The sequence below is a fragment of the Polyergus mexicanus genome, unplaced genomic scaffold (genome assembly GCF_030449975.1).
Source record: "Polyergus mexicanus isolate NDT 795.1 unplaced genomic scaffold, iyPolMexi1.0 SCAF_4, whole genome shotgun sequence".
Taxonomy (NCBI): domain Eukaryota; kingdom Metazoa; phylum Arthropoda; class Insecta; order Hymenoptera; family Formicidae; genus Polyergus; species Polyergus mexicanus.
Window position 1 is genome coordinate 3,964,826 of NW_027223324.1, and position 16,202 is coordinate 3,981,027.

The 16,202-nt window shown below is 33.7% G+C and overlaps 2 protein-coding genes across 2 annotated transcripts in view; one reads left to right on the top strand and one right to left on the bottom strand.

Annotated features, from left to right (window-relative positions):
- The window catches only part of C3g (C3G guanyl-nucleotide exchange factor), a 54,875-nt gene extending 40,236 nt beyond the window's left edge, over nt 1-14,639 (top strand). The window contains exons 2-18 of the mRNA XM_070294437.1: nt 680-811; nt 875-1,151; nt 1,388-1,612; nt 2,083-2,265; nt 2,356-2,663; nt 3,480-3,596; nt 4,217-4,527; nt 4,645-4,852; nt 5,248-5,271; nt 6,411-6,606; nt 6,757-7,009; nt 7,119-7,362; nt 7,489-7,503; nt 7,658-7,832; nt 7,912-8,556; nt 8,652-8,783; nt 8,874-14,639. Coding sequence (XP_070150538.1) covers nt 680-811; nt 875-1,151; nt 1,388-1,612; nt 2,083-2,265; nt 2,356-2,663; nt 3,480-3,596; nt 4,217-4,527; nt 4,645-4,852; nt 5,248-5,271; nt 6,411-6,606; nt 6,757-7,009; nt 7,119-7,362; nt 7,489-7,503; nt 7,658-7,832; nt 7,912-8,556; nt 8,652-8,783; nt 8,874-9,012 — 3,584 coding nt within the window. The 3' untranslated portion in view covers nt 9,013-14,639. The remainder of the gene's footprint in view (nt 1-679; nt 812-874; nt 1,152-1,387; nt 1,613-2,082; nt 2,266-2,355; nt 2,664-3,479; nt 3,597-4,216; nt 4,528-4,644; nt 4,853-5,247; nt 5,272-6,410; nt 6,607-6,756; nt 7,010-7,118; nt 7,363-7,488; nt 7,504-7,657; nt 7,833-7,911; nt 8,557-8,651; nt 8,784-8,873) is intronic.
- A 345-nt stretch (nt 14,640-14,984) lies between these two features.
- Nd-ashi (NADH:ubiquinone oxidoreductase subunit ASHI) lies at nt 14,985-15,999 on the bottom strand. Its single transcript, XM_070294436.1, has 4 exons — nt 15,854-15,999; nt 15,485-15,702; nt 15,245-15,403; nt 14,985-15,138 (listed from the first exon to the last, which is right to left on the bottom strand). Exons 1-4 carry the CDS (start codon nt 15,945-15,947, stop codon nt 15,076-15,078), a joined length of 534 nt encoding a protein of 177 aa, XP_070150537.1. The 5' UTR covers nt 15,948-15,999; the 3' UTR covers nt 14,985-15,075.
- Nucleotides 16,000-16,202: the final 203 nt, after the last annotated feature.

A 16,202-nucleotide genomic window follows, 5' to 3' on the forward strand; every position in this document is an offset into this window, starting at 1 on the left:
ACGAAAAGAGTGCGTGTGCGTATGTTCATAAACAAGGAGGAACGTTTTATTAAATGGATAGGAATGGATGCGTTGAATAATTGGAGATGTGAGAAGGATTAAATAAAAATGGCATAAATAAAATAAAAGAGAGGTTGCTTAAGTTTTTTAATAGAATGATTATGAAAATCATACGAGGTAGCTGATATATGTATATACTTTTTATATCCAAGGATTTTGTTGAAAAAGATTTTTGAATTTTTCGGCATTTGTTGCAATAGATATTGTGAAAATCATCCCGCATCGTTTCGTATAATATCGTAAAAAGTTTTAAAAAGCTTTAAGAATTCGCTAGATTGCCAAGTTATGTATATCGAAAAAAAAGTTTACGCAAGATTTTAATCCCATTCGCAAATGCGCTGCATTTAGCCTGGGAAAAAACGCACATATGCGTATCATATATATATATACAATATGTCATATCTTCGTGAAATACATTGCATAGGCTTATTAAACTTTAACGTGACAATTGTTAATTTAACACATGAATGTATTAAATATTCGACACAAAAATTTTAAACGGCATATTTTTCAATAAAAAAACATAAATTTTTCAACTGTTTAAGCAGACTCTAAAATTAAGAATATAAGAGTAAGATTTTCTCTATAATTTTTCGAATGTGTTTCCTTTTGTATGCAGAAGTCGAGGAGCGCTCCAGCGGAAAGGCACGCGGCGGCAAACTAGCGCGTCGTGCGCGCTCCTTTAAGGAGGACTTTCTGGAGAAGCTCTCTCACATGCGTTCCCCCGGTAGCGGTAGCGGCGGGGGCGGCGGTGGCGGTGGCGGGGGCGGAGGCGGCGGTGGCGGTGGCGGCGGCGGGGGCGGCGGTGGTGGAGGCAGCGGGACGGGCACGAGGGCCGCCTCGCCCTCGTCACCGCGAACGCCGCGGGACAAGAGCGTCCCGGGCTGCAACAATCCCGGCAATACTCTGGACAAGAATCCCCTACGTGATCTGCACATCCATGTGCGGCAGGTCCAACTGGCGCTGCTCCATTTTCGGGATGTCGTGTCCAAGAAGAAGCTCGAGATGCTTCCCGGGAACGGCACGATCGTCCTTGATACCGTTACCACGATACACAACGCGTTAAAGTCCTATTTGCTCTACGAGAACAGGTGATTGTTGATTTCATCGTAGAAATATAATCTTATCCAATAGTAATCGATTATAATCAATTCCATCTAGCTTTAGTCTTTTGGTGTACATTGATGTAATAAACATGTCATTGCAGTTTTTTTTTTATGACAGAAAGAAGCATAATTATATAAATAATTAGATTGAAATCATTGCGCGAAACAGAATCAATTTATGTTTTTTATGCTGCTAATTCTATATTCTGGCATTGTTGCAGCTCCACATTGGGATCCGCTACGAATCAAGTGTACCAAGCGTTAGCGCAATTGCTGAAACTCTGCGACGATGTATTGCTGCATGGTGATCAATCCTCCGCTCTGGACACCGAGAACGTGACGCACGTTATCGGGCTGGTCGAGGAAGCGGTGAAAAATCTAGTGGCACTGGCGCACGAGAAGATTGCTAACAAGCAGAAACCCGCGTCTGTTGCGAATAGTAATAGGTAATTTACAGCAATGAAACAAATGGAATTTCAATGCGGTATGCCTCGAAATAGCGAATGAAGAGAGAAAATAGTTCCTATGCCTTCGCATCATCAAAATCAAGGAGCACAAGGAGCGAATATTGGAACAAATATAAATTATTATAAATGCATTAATATTATAGAAAGATAACGTAAAATAATTTCCAAATGATATCGATTTTTATATGCGATGTATCAGAAAATTATATAATATTTTGTTTAATATCGTAGAGGATTAAAATGTAAACCATTAAAATGTAGAAATGAAACTATTAGGACTAGACTGGGAGAAGTTTACTGGGAGTATTTTATCTGCGTTGACTTATTAGAGCAATATCGCGATATAGATCGTGCTTGAAACGTATTTTTTTTTCTCGGGGAAAAAATTCAGTAATAGAGACACTATAAATAACATAAAAAAATAATTTATTAAAACTTAAACTTGTTAGAACTTCCGGATACGGGTCGGAATTAACGCAAAGAAACTCTCTGCCGGATATACCTTTGACACCAAGAGAACGCCAAATATTGGAGCAAACGGCAGCGAGCAGTAGCTTGATTCGCAGCTCGCATAGTTCTGAATCGATCTTGCGGGATTCTAGTCCACCGCCGAAACCTCCGTTGCCCGACAGGTAATACTCGTTTTTTGTTATAAGGGAGAAGGATAATAAATCACTTGTCATCGTCGGCGGTTGAACGTAGAACTGCACGATCCCTTGTAGAACAAATGTATGTTTGTCGGAGGAAAACAGCTCTTCCGGTACACCTCCTCCGTTGCCGCCGAAAAGAAGAACGAGGACCCAACAGCTCCTCGACGAGTCGGATGGTCTTCTGGCATCTAGTCTTGATAGAGTATCCCTTCGAAGTCGATCTCCAGAGGATTCGTCGTCTCTTCTCAGCGCATCCGCCGGTAGTTTGGATTCGGCTCTGAATCATTCCCGAGACGAGGACGAGATTCGAGCTATAATGGGACCAAATGACGAGTCTTTGAATGATAGTATGGACCTAAGCCTCATGGCTACTATTCAAGGTAATGTTTGTTTCCAATTAAAATTTTACTTTATCATTAATAAGAATAATCGTATATTGTTTAAATATAATTTTTAATATTTTATACACGGACAAAATATTGTATTATTATTTAATGTAAGGAAACAATTCGAATGCACGTGCAACACTATTCTTATTAATATAATATCATCTGTCGATCGTAATGTTTCGCGATTTTAGTTTCAATTACTGCGTAGTGGTAAGATTGTTGTAAAATTGTAAATGCATTTCCCCATATATGTGAGACGAATGCTTTATGATCAATACTTACTCAGCATATTGGTTTGATGTTTTACTCGTGTCTCGATCTTTTCATCGAGTAGAATCTACAATCAAACGTCTGTTTGAACCGTACAAACGTGTTTCTATCGACGATTATAATCAACGTGCTTTATTAATATTGAAAACAAAGTCCGCGATAATTATGAATTCAGAATTTTCTCACGCTTTATATACCCGAGTTAATAATAAATATGTAAAGTACGTGAAACTCAATATAAATTATGAAGGTATTTCAAGAGTTTTGTACAATGTCGGATATATAATATACCATTTCTTTTCATGTACATAATCAATATATGCTATTTTTACAAGGCAAGAACTATTATTATTAGCGAGAGTATATCCTGAAAATTATAGTATATTTAAGTAGCTGAGTTTCAAACTGATCAAACGTTTATTTATATGATCAATTATACGATCAAGTTTATTTATATGTTTATTTGTCTATATATTTAACATATAAGAGTATTAAATTAATTACACAATATAATATATATTCTGTATCACATTGTAGGCATGCAAGTGAATGGTACATCAAACTGTAATTGCTGGGATGGTTCTGAAACTAGCATACCAAGTACTATGTTGTTAGGCCAACAAACACCTCAAGAAATGCTTAGTCCATTCACTGGTGTGTACTTTTTTCATTATACAAATAGTTTAATATCGAAGAAAATTATCAAATTGGCGAAATTGTTCAATTAAAATTACACATATATGTTTTTGTTAAAAAAAGTTCACACACACACACACACACACACACACACACACACACACACACACACACACACACAGGGGAGCGCCTTGTTTTTTTATTATTTAATTAAGAGTTGCTTAATCCTTTTATTTAATATATAACTTAATATTTCCAAACATTTATAAAGATTGGAAAAGGAAAGGAATATATATTCGAGATCTAAAATTATGCAAGAATTCTTGAAATAGTTAGTGGAACAAGTTGCGTGGGTGACATCGATCTTCTGGCCGTATGATTAAATAGTATCTTATAGAACTTCGGTCAAAACGCAACGAGATCGAGCAAAGCATCTTGTTCTTTTCTCTTTCACTTCATAACGTTACCGTAGATATATAAAATAATGTCACATGAATCTAATTTCGGTTGGAAAAATGTCAAAATGTTTTTTCGTAAGGAAACATTGACAAGCATTGATTTGTACATTATTTCTATCATTTTTTTTCTTTGTTTTAGATTATTTTAAATAAGCTCGAGGCGTATTTATTTTGTTCTAGGTATAGAAGGAAAGATGGAGCGATTGTCTACGCAAACGCAAGAATCGGGCTTCGTTTCAATGCATTCTCAACGAAGTTCATCCCAAAGTTATACCACCGTGTCCAAGAGATCGTCGCAACAGAGTAGCATTAGTTATAATTCTCAATCATTTAGTGCACAGCAGCAACAGTCGTTCTCCCAAACCAAATTATCCTCGGACAGTAACGGCTCTATTTTTGCACACAAGACGATGACCAGCTCCAAAAGTACTATTAACACGACCAACGTGTCTGGAAACGGGGAGCCAGCACTATTAGAAAAATTGGTAAATGTGGGTGTTATTACATCTCGTTTTCGTTTATTGTTTTTGTTTTCGTTTATTTTTTTCGCTCGAATCTTTGTACATTAAACGACATAACCACACGATTTATATCTCTCATTCACGTAGGAAATGGAATCAACAGCTACATCCGATTCTAATGGAGCGCCACCAGCATTGCCAGAGAAACGATCCAAACGAAGAAAGGAACGGCAGCCGTCGCAGTATGACAATGTACCGGAGAACGAGCATTTATCCACGTGCACTTTGCACACCAGTAATGGGAATAGTCCGGACGCCAATAAACCACCTCCTCTACCATTAAAAAAGCGGCATAGTAAGTAATCCTTTTAGCGAATTATTATTAATATTGCCAATGAGAGATGGAGGAAGTTAACGAAATGTTTAACGATGTTGATGTTGTTGGTATCTTATTTCTCTCTTATTGTCTCAATTTTAAGATATATACATGAATTTTGAGAAATTTTTTAACGGTTTATCTCTGAATGAATTTTTTGAGCGATTTTTCGCATTAGTGGATATTCCTCGCGAGTACGACATTGTAAAGCAATTATAACGTTTTTTTATATATTCATGTACGATCTATAATTTACTATGTCAATATGTACACATAGATGTTAAAGAAAATAATAGCATAGATATTTTTCCACACAAATATTATATTTTCATAGTAGATTATAAAACTGACACAATGTTTTGTATATCCCCCAGTGTTCCAATCAGTGGCATATTCCGGTAAGTGGGATCCTGCCCACATAATTCAACTACTTTTCCCTCCCTTCAACGAACACTTTTATACGCTAAGTTAATGCCCTATGTTTCATATATTTACATCAGATTTTGAATTCCAGGCTTCTTGCGGCATGTTTTCTGTCATTCCCTTTTCTTTTTATCGCAGATATTTTTAGCATATAATCTTTTGTGTTTGACATTGAGCTTGAATTTTTATTAACACTGGCAGCTTACTTGTGACTTATTTTTAATTCGCATCATGAATAATATTGCATAGATTTCACATATGATGTTAAATATTATACTAATTATAAAAATATATATATATATATATATATATATATACATATAATATGTGAGTCATAATAGTTACTTTGTACTGCTACTTATTTCTACATTTCTTTTCTACAGACTTATTCGTCTTATTATATTAAAAATTAAATTTTTATCATGTAATTTACAAAACATACAACACCAATATATATCGAGTCATTTTTTTATGATGTTACGATAAAAAAGATTCTGTGGATTTTCTGCAGCTTATTAACACAAATGAGTGAAAAGTAGAGCAAAGCTTACGTGGGCATTGCAATCTTTTTCTAATTAATTTGACCTTTTTCGTTAATAGAGAGTCGGTTTATTCATCGGTTGTCAAGAGTTAAAACTCAGTTTGTAGCGTTACTTTGAGGCAAATGGACTAAAAACGAAAGAATCGTTAGTGTGTGAAATCTTCTTAATTTACTTGACACTTTTAATGAGCTTGTAATTACTACTCGCACTTACTCCCGTTGTGCAATAGCTCAATAGTCAAAGTGTAATACAGCGATACGAAAGATGCTGTTTAAAAGGTTCCATTCTTATTCCAGTGAGTTTGACTTTTTAATTTTTTTTTTTACACTTGGCTTATCGAGATAACAAATACGCAACAATATTCGCTTGTGTTTCCACACAATTCATACATTGTGTGCTTTAATATTTTATTTTATTGCAACATACATCGTGCTTGCTACGTTCATCGACTATATTATATATGCCATTAAAAAATTCAGTTTTTGTTTAGAATAATTTATAATAACAAAGATTATTCTTTCGATACACTTTCATGAGATTCTAAAGTTAATATACTTATATGTATATTTCAGTTATGGCTTACATGGAGATGTTTGGGAACTGCTCCCACAGTAATAACGATTTCATCTCCGGACTCGGTACTCGTCATTCTGTAGCAGCTTACAATTCGATGCAAGCAGAGTGGCAACAGCACGAGATGTCTCTCACTACAACTCAATCATGTTCTTTTGTGACGCGTACTGTGACTGCTCTACATGATGGTTCAAAGTATACCGTGATATATAATTTATTCTTATTATATATCGTTATTCACTTTTATTATATAGATATTTTTGGCAAGTAATATTAGATAAGTAAAGATGATCAAAAATTTATATATGTATATATATATATATATATATATATTTTTTTTTTAAGCTTTTCTGTGACTACTACACCGAGTTCGATAGAGACAACAAATAATTCTAGTCTGCCCCCGGCATTACCACCAAAGAGATCTCGTTCCATTAAATCAAATGTTACACCTCCATCAATATCACCAAAACCTACAATCAGTATGCAGAGTATTCACAATTCGGATCCTCTTGTGACATCGACGCCTCTCAAGTCGGAAGAGCCAACGTACGCACATGAAAAGAAAGATGTTACACCTTCGACTCCAGTAAAATTGGTAAACATTAATGTAATAAATTCACGTTATATATGTATATTGCGTTATTATTACGGACGAACCACGATTAGCATTCGATGAAGCATGCATGACGATCATTTTATTTCAGAATAACAACGTTATTATGGACACAGTATTACCATCGTCTAGACCTGCTAGTAATGCTCTTTCTTCCATATCAGTTGATGAAAACACCCTCGAATTAAGGGATATCGATCAAGATGATAGTATTTTAGATGAATTAGATATTAACAAATACTTGGTGTTGAAAAAATCCGATGAAGAAGGCCCAGATATACGTGGTGGACATCCAGATGCTTTATTAATTCACGCCACGAAAGCAAATAAACATGGTATATACTTTTTAATTTATCAAACATAGTATTTGAAATTAATATTTAAAAAATTGGAATAAAATAAATAAATATATATATATATATATATATATATATATATTTTTTTTTTTATACGCTGCATAGATGAAAAAGAATCAGGTAATTGACATAATATTTTTAATGAATAAATATCATATTAATAATTATATTATACAATACGCAATATCGCGTATAAATTGATAGATGAACATTGACGATAAGGCTCGTAAATGAAGATGAATGAATCGATAAAAACAATATACATCTTTTGCAGACTTCCTATACCAAGAAGCGTTTCTAACGACGTACAGAACCTTCATGCAGCCATTGGAACTAATTCGAAAACTACATAAACGCCATCAACGTTTCTCGTGTTCTCCGGATGTCGTTAAACAAAGAGCCGCGCGTGAAGCATTCTCTTTATTAGTTAGGGTCGTTAGTGATTTAACGTAAGTGTAAACTCGTATTGACATTTTTACACTTTTGTATTTGTGAATATAATATTTGATATAATTCTCTATTAAACAGAATATCTGATCTTGATGATATTCTTCTGCAAACTCTGATGGAATTTGTACAGCAACTGGTGTGCAGCGGAGATCTTACAATGGCCAAAGCATTGCGGGTTAAGATTTTAGAGAAGCACACTATCAAGCAGTTACAAGCGGCACAACCGATTCTTTCGTCTCTAAGCGTAACAACGAAACAGGCTTCTCTGTTGGACTTTAAGAGCGAACAGATTGCTGAACAAATGACGCTACTCGATGCCGATCTGTTTATGAAAATAGAAATACCGGAAGTGCTGATCTGGGCGCAGGAACAGAATGAAGAGAGAAGTCCGAATCTCACAAGATTTACCGAACACTTCAATAAAATGTCATATTGGGCACGATCTCGGATATTGGAGCACCGGTTAGAAAATGAGGCGAAAGATAGGGAGAAATATGTCGTAAAGTTCATCAAAATCATGAAACACCTTAGGAAAATTAATAATTTCAATAGTTATCTCGCATTATTATCTGCACTGGACAGTGCGCCTATTAGGAGACTCGAATGGCAAAAACATATTACGGAAGGTCTCAAGGAATATTGCGCTCTCATCGATAGTTCTAGCAGTTTCCGAGCCTATAGACAAGCTCTGGCAGAAACGCAACCGCCATGTATTCCTTATATGTAAGAGCGCAAGTATTTGTTATTATCTCCCATCCCAAAAATACAATATCTCGTATGTATCTTTTTAATTATCAAAAAATATGCATATGTTTCAGTGGACTTGTTTTGCAAGATCTTACGTTTGTGCATATTGGAAATAACGATTTATTATCAGATGGCACTATAAATTTCTCGAAAAGATGGCAACAATTTAATATTGTTGAAAATATGAAAAGATTTAAGAAAGGGTGAGCATATTTGTTTTAGCGCTACATACATCATCACACAATACATGATAAATTTTAATGCTTTAATCGTGTAATTATTGTATTTTACAGCACGTATTCTTTCAAGAAGCACGAGCGCATCATAACGTTTTTCAACAACTTTAGTGATTTTCTCTGTGAGGAGGCAATGTGGCAGATTTCCGAAAGCATCAAACCACGTGGTGGCAAGAAAGCGCAGCCGCAAAACTAGAATATACCTAACCCTTTCACTGCCTGCGTCTCGAAAGATTGAAACATGAGTGGATTAAAAGATTTATATTTATGCGTGGGTATATTCTTTTTTTTGTGAAAGGAAAGAAATTTTCTGCTACAATGCTCTAAGAGCAGTGAAAGGGTTAGCAAGTCTATCCCGTTTTGATACAGCCTCTGTGAGGTTGTATCTTATTATATTATTAAAAAAATCTCGTATGGAAAGTTTAGTATTCAAACACATGCGCGCGTAAATTCGATATTTAGCAGATTTAATATATAAACGTAACGAACTGTTTAACTTAAACTTGCGTTTGTAATCAATTGGAGACCGAAATGCCAAAACTAGGAGAAAGTTTCGAAATGTTAAGCGAACCAATATCTATCCCAATGCATTTTCAGTACAGTCTTTCCGTTTACTACAATACATAACGTATTCGCTATGAGGAGATAAGCAACTTATACTTAACTACAATTATATATAATGATGTTTATGGTAATATTAATTAATGAGAGAAACCCCGATCTTCAACTCTGTTTTAGATATATTTAAGAAAAAATTATTTATTTGCCTTTTGCTAGCGAATTGTATATATGTGTGTGTGTGTGTGTGTGCGCGCGCGCGCGCGCGCGTGCGCGTGTATGTGTGTGTGTGTAGTGTAGTGTAGTGTAGTGTATACGCGTATGCGTTTTTTTTTTTTTTTTTTTTAATTTATTTAGATGTATGTGAACGTCCATACATTTGTAGCTTTATGTAGATAAATGACATTTCGAGCGTCAACAGAACACTGTTGATTACACAAGGATGAACACCAATTACGTTGATTAATGTAGAGCCATTGTAGTCTCGTGTTAGCGCTCTGGTACGCGCGTATCGAGACACATGGTACGACTGAGCGTAACATATTGAGCGTTACATATACTATTGTATATGATGATAGAAAAAAAGTCTTTTTTTTTTTGTTGGCAACTTGTTGATAGACATTCGAGTTTTCAGCTGTAAATCACGATTATCTAGAGTGATTCGGTAAATCAAATATAAACTATATAGCAAAAAAGTTAAATACAACTTTAATTTAACTCGATAATATGCTATTGGTTTCAGGCAGTTGTTTCAATTAAATCCCAACCTCTCGAAAATTTAACACACTAAACTGTTTTATATTACATTCCGCAAAACAAAGGAATCGTCGGATTAATTTTATCGCTATTAAAAGAATACTGTGTCTTCTTGTATTTTTTTTCAACAGTCAATGTGACGATACAGCCTTTACTCTTAGAGTCTTAGATATAGTGGAAGATGTTGCCATGTAATAATAGTGAATTTATTAATATATAGTAGTTTGCTGCGTGCCTCGTTTCGTAAAGAATGAAACAAGCGAATGGATCCGTCTATATTAATCTTTCGTCGACATATATTATTTGAAAAAAATTATGCTTCACTTGTACATAATAATAGCCCCGAATAAAAACATATGAATCGTTGATTCTCACATTTCCCGATGTGCACGCGCACGCGTGTAGTATCAATTTGTAATATTAAGTGATATTTACAGTAACCAGAAAAAGGCCTAAACACATTTAGTTAAAAATCGACAGTATCATTCTAGTACAAATCACGGGTATAAAAATAATAATCCAGACAAACTGATTGCCACAGGATAAAAAAGGGAAATTTTAAAAAGTAGTTATAAAACTCCCATTTGATTATAAAAGTTAGTATGTCAATAGTTTAGATTCTAAAATCAAAATAAACTTTCACATGTTTCCTTTTGTGTATGCATACAGATTTAGGTAGAAATGTAAAAACTGTGAGCTCTTCATCCTTGATTACACTGATTTGCGATAGCTGTGTGTGAAAAAAAATAAATAAATTCCTCACGAAAAACTAATGTGATATAATTGGCTTAATATGCAGCATAGATAAAATTATGTATACGTATATGTTATGTTTACACTTATTTATGATATAAAGGCATTGTTTGTAGAATCTCTCTTGGAGAAGCGCAACTAGCTACGCACACAATACAGCAGTAGCAGATATGCAGCAACAGTAGAGTACACAGTATTAATACTATTTCGATGCATCGTAAATATTAGATTAGTATACCAAGGTATGAAAGAATGCGAGCGAGTATGTACGCGTGTCTTACGTTTTTGTCCATTCTAGAGCTAATGTCAACTGATTTATTACTTGATGTAGAAATAAGAAAAGATCTATCGATGCTGTAAATAATTTAATTGTACATATGATTTTACGTGCGTGTATCTATCATTATGTCGATAATTGTGAATTGTACAGCACATTGTATTGAGTTAGTAGTTTTTAAGTCAATCAAATATCATTGTGATGATGTCACATTGTCACACATAGCACGCATGCATATATATATATATATATATGATTTTTTTTTATATTATCTTATTTAATTGCGAATTAAATGACAAGCGAATATATTCAGTTATAACTTGTATTTTATTTACTTTTCTTTTTATTTTATTTTCGAGTCACACACATACACACACATACATATATATATACGTTATTTCTTGAGGCAGCTGTTATATATATTCTTACATATATAGGCTTTTTTAACGACATCCTTATCTTCCAATGTCGCGATATACAACTGTTTATATTTTGTACAATATTTTTGGAAATTCTGGTAATAGTTAAAGGCCTTCTCAAGACTATTGTACTTGCATCAGGATTGTATCACGTATAATTTCTATAATTGCGCGAGAGTTTTGTTAGACTATTAGCAGAATTTCCTCTTTATATATATATATATATTATAAACGAATACATAAGCAAGTAATTTTTAAGTACTATATATTATACCAAAATACGAGTGAGATGATCCATTGAATGTGCAACGAAAAAAATAGACTCGACTTACCGATTAGATAGGCTAATTAAGCGCTGCTTTGCAAATATGTAGGAAATTGAGTCGCTAAGAGGACAATTACAATTGCCGCAATCGCTTTCTTCTTACACTCAATATTTGACTAAAATAACATAGACATACACTGATGTAACTGTATTTTTTTCTAATTCTTTTTTTTTTTTAATCATCTTTGCTTGTAAATGTCTTAGCTTCCAGAAGAATATTCTGTAATGAAAATGGAAAAACTCTAAAGCGATTGCTGTTAATCAAGTTACAATTGAACACGCGTCATATCGTGTAATTTACCGCGTATATTCCCTAAGGCGAGGTTTATTTGCACACTTTCCTAATAAGATCAACCGTATATAGTATATTTATTATCATTGTATATATACACACACATACAAACATGTTGTTAATCTAGTCTAACGATGGAACAAACTATGTTGTCAATATTTAAACGTAATATTCCGGCAATCGAAATATTTGAAGTTCTAAAAACAAACTTAGTTTTCGAAGATGGGCTTGTGTATCGAAATTTCACCCCATCGCGCATGGGCTTCCCTTTTATCGATCGGACATGGCCGAAGACTCAATAAAAAGTAAAGAATCAAATAACTCTCGCCGAATATAATGGATTAATGTTTCTTCTGCGTGTATCGTTGAAACGATGAGAGATGAAGCGTGCGAACTGACGCGAGGATACGATCATGATGTAAGAAAATCATTACATCATGAATGCGATGAAAAATCGATTCCTAAAATATAAGAGAAGCATATTTCGCGTCAGTTTGTCGCGACAAACTTTATTCATAGCGAATACCGATAAATACCAAAAAAAAAAGTTATCGCTATCGATATGTTACCAATTCTTTGTCTCGAAAGATACATATATGTAACTTGCACTCTGTCTCTCTTTCTCTCACATACACGCACACACGCGCGCGCGCGGGCGCGCGCACACACACACATACACACAGAATTTACGGTAAGTATTTAGAAAGTATCACACGTACATAAAAGACGCGTATCCGATGTTTCATCGTGCGATTTATGTTACGTAAAAATATTTATTCCTACAGCAACAAAAAGATGACATATCCACTTAAGACACTACTACATACTTTAGTATAGGACAGGGCAATAAGAGAGAGAAAAAAAAGAGGAAGAAAGGGAAAATGAATAAAATGAGAAATGTATTAAAAGAAATATCGTATTTAAAGTATATAATTTTTTTAATGATTTCGGAAATATATAATATTGATTTAATTACGGTATGCATAATTGAATAAAGCAAAAAAAATATATATTGTAATACACAAATTTTCTATTGTATACAGATATACAGTGCGGAAAAATCAAATTGCAATTTGATATCTCAAGACAAATAAGAATTATTAATCAATTATGTTGAGAACTGATTTAGTTAAAAATTAATGCTTTTCGAGAAATAAACTTTTTAAAAAATACATACAGAAGATAGATCTGAATTTTTGTCTAATATAATCTGGTATCCATGTAAAGCTCTACTCAATAATTAGCAAACTTCGGTTTTTGGTATATAAAAATAAGAAAGAAAGTATTACAGAAAATAACACCGATATTTCGCCGCGAATGCTCATATTTTAAATATAAAAAAAATAAGCAATATTTCGCTGCATTTAATAAGAAACAATCTTTCGGACTCCATATCCCATTCGAATATATTTTACGCAATTGCCATGCGATAAATATATAAGAGTGTAATCTTTGGAATTTATTAATATACATTATATACACGCTGCGATATCCATAAGATGATTTGTGTGAAATATAATTATAACAGATTCTCTTAATTATTTTCAGCGATTAACAACATTACATCTCTATACTCATGCAGTGTGCGATACGCGTATATCTCTGTCAAAGCAAATATAAAAATGTATTTTACTGTTAGACGTCGAAAAGAAAAGACAAATACAGAAGGCAATGCAATATGTGTCTCTTTCATTCGTAGAGATCTTGCGAAACTGTCGAACATTACGATGAGATATGCATGAATCATTGGAAATAACAGAGGCAGACAATTGCTTAAGCATATCAATCATTTGTAAGTACATGATATTACTAATAAGTGTGTTGTGTATTCGACGTCCTCCTTAAATAATATACTATAACGATAGTTGTGACAGGTTTTAACATACATGCGACACATAAAAAAATATACATATATTCGTGCTCATGCAATTAAATTGTACAATTTATTCTGTATATGCCTATATATCGTCCTATTTCTCGATCTATATATTTTTAGTATGACCATATTACATTACATACACACTGTAAAGTATGTCATGGTACAATTTGTATGAAGATTTTTTCATGTCGACGCAATCAATGTTCGCACTCTCACAATCTCTTGTATATGAAATATTTTGCCCGTTTTGTTTATATTATATGAATACGTTGAAGATTTGTATGCATAAAAGTTTTGGAATAAATGTTATTGCTTTTTTTGTAATGAATGTACGAAAAAGTGTAATAAAAATGTGTTAGTCGATGGTACTTTCACAGTTTTATAACCATAAGCCAAAGATCTCTATACTTATTATCTTCAGTAGGATGCGAGTATAGAGAATCGATGCAACAATGACTTTATATAGCTACTTATATACGTGATATGCCTATCTCTGATTTACAGGAAAAAATTGAGGAGGAAAACAGAGTATATTTCACAGAATATATTTCTTTTATACGATTCCATCTATTGTAAACTCTCATCTTCAACTTTTAATTTCAAATTTGAATCTATATTTAAAAAAATATCGGTAACTTTGCTCACGTTATCAGGTCATATAGGAATTATCAAGATTTAATTGTAACAAGAAAATGTAGTGAAATAACCTAGTGGTACACTAATTATGGCAATGTATTATATCTTTATATATAAAAAAAATATATATGTATATGTTAAATACTGAAAGAATACAAATTAAGAATTAATCTATATTATTGATAGAGAAGGAATCATGAATTATAATTATAACGAGTAATAGAAAGTTGCAGGATATGTTATAATAAAAAGATATATGTTGTAATAAGAACTATTCATATATTACACTATATATATATAACATCAGATGCTGCTGTATTTTTTATATAAACTTATTATAATTATTTGAGGCTAATCATATTATTTAAGGATTTGCTGGTTCAAACGTATAATGTACTTTATCTTTTCGAGGATATTGCTTTTGCATCTGAAATATAGTTGAATAATTAGACTATTTAGTTAAATAAAAAATTATTGGTTTGAAAAGCTATAAATGTTAAATACTGTTCAGAGCCATGGACAAGAATGCTTACCACTGGCGTGAATGAAGGATACGGGTCTAATAAGTAGACAATTACACTGAGAGTAAATATGAATGCGATACATATAGCTGTTGCTAGATGTAAATCGATTCGATATTTGTAACCATAACTAAAACGATCTTCGCCCATTATCTCAAAATGATGATGTACCTAGGACAAAGGAACAAAGAGAAACGTGTAAGATACTAAAATAAAAGATTTTAGAAATTCTTTGTATACATGTATACTCACCGTCTCTCTATAATTTTTTCTGTAAGTTGGTATGTCATACGGATAATACGGATCTTTAGCAGCCGGTCCTATCATTGGCATGTCCGGATAATCACCGATCCACTCTTCCTTGGGAGCAGGTTTATATTCTTTTGGATGCAGATTATATTTCTCGGCAATTTTATCATGATCCTTTTCCGAGTATACGCCCGGTTTCCAGATTGTATTCCACGGCATCGCTGATGACAGAAATAAAATTCAAATAATAGTAACATAATAACTTATATAATAACGGCATCTTAACCTCTTATCGATACTCTTTAACGACATACTTGGCGAAATATTATTTTATGATGAAAATAAATATACACGAAAATAACGATGACTTACGTTTGTCGGCATAGCATCTCGCTGCGCTGTAGAAAAACACTTTATTCCTGAACAATTGACTCGATAGTCCACAAAGTTTACTTGCTAGAGCCATTTTATTGCTCCGCAATGGAAGCGGGTTGTCAGTTGTCAGTTGTCAGTTGTCATCTCGCATCTCGCATCTCGCATCTCGCATCTCGCATCTCGCATCTCGCATCTCGCATCTCGCATCTCGCATCTCGCATCTCGCATCTCGCATCTCGCATCTCGCATCTCGCATCTCGCATCTCGCATCTCGCATCTCGCATCTCGCATCTCGCATCTCGCATCTCGCATCTCGCATCTCGCATCTCGCATCTCGCATCTCGCA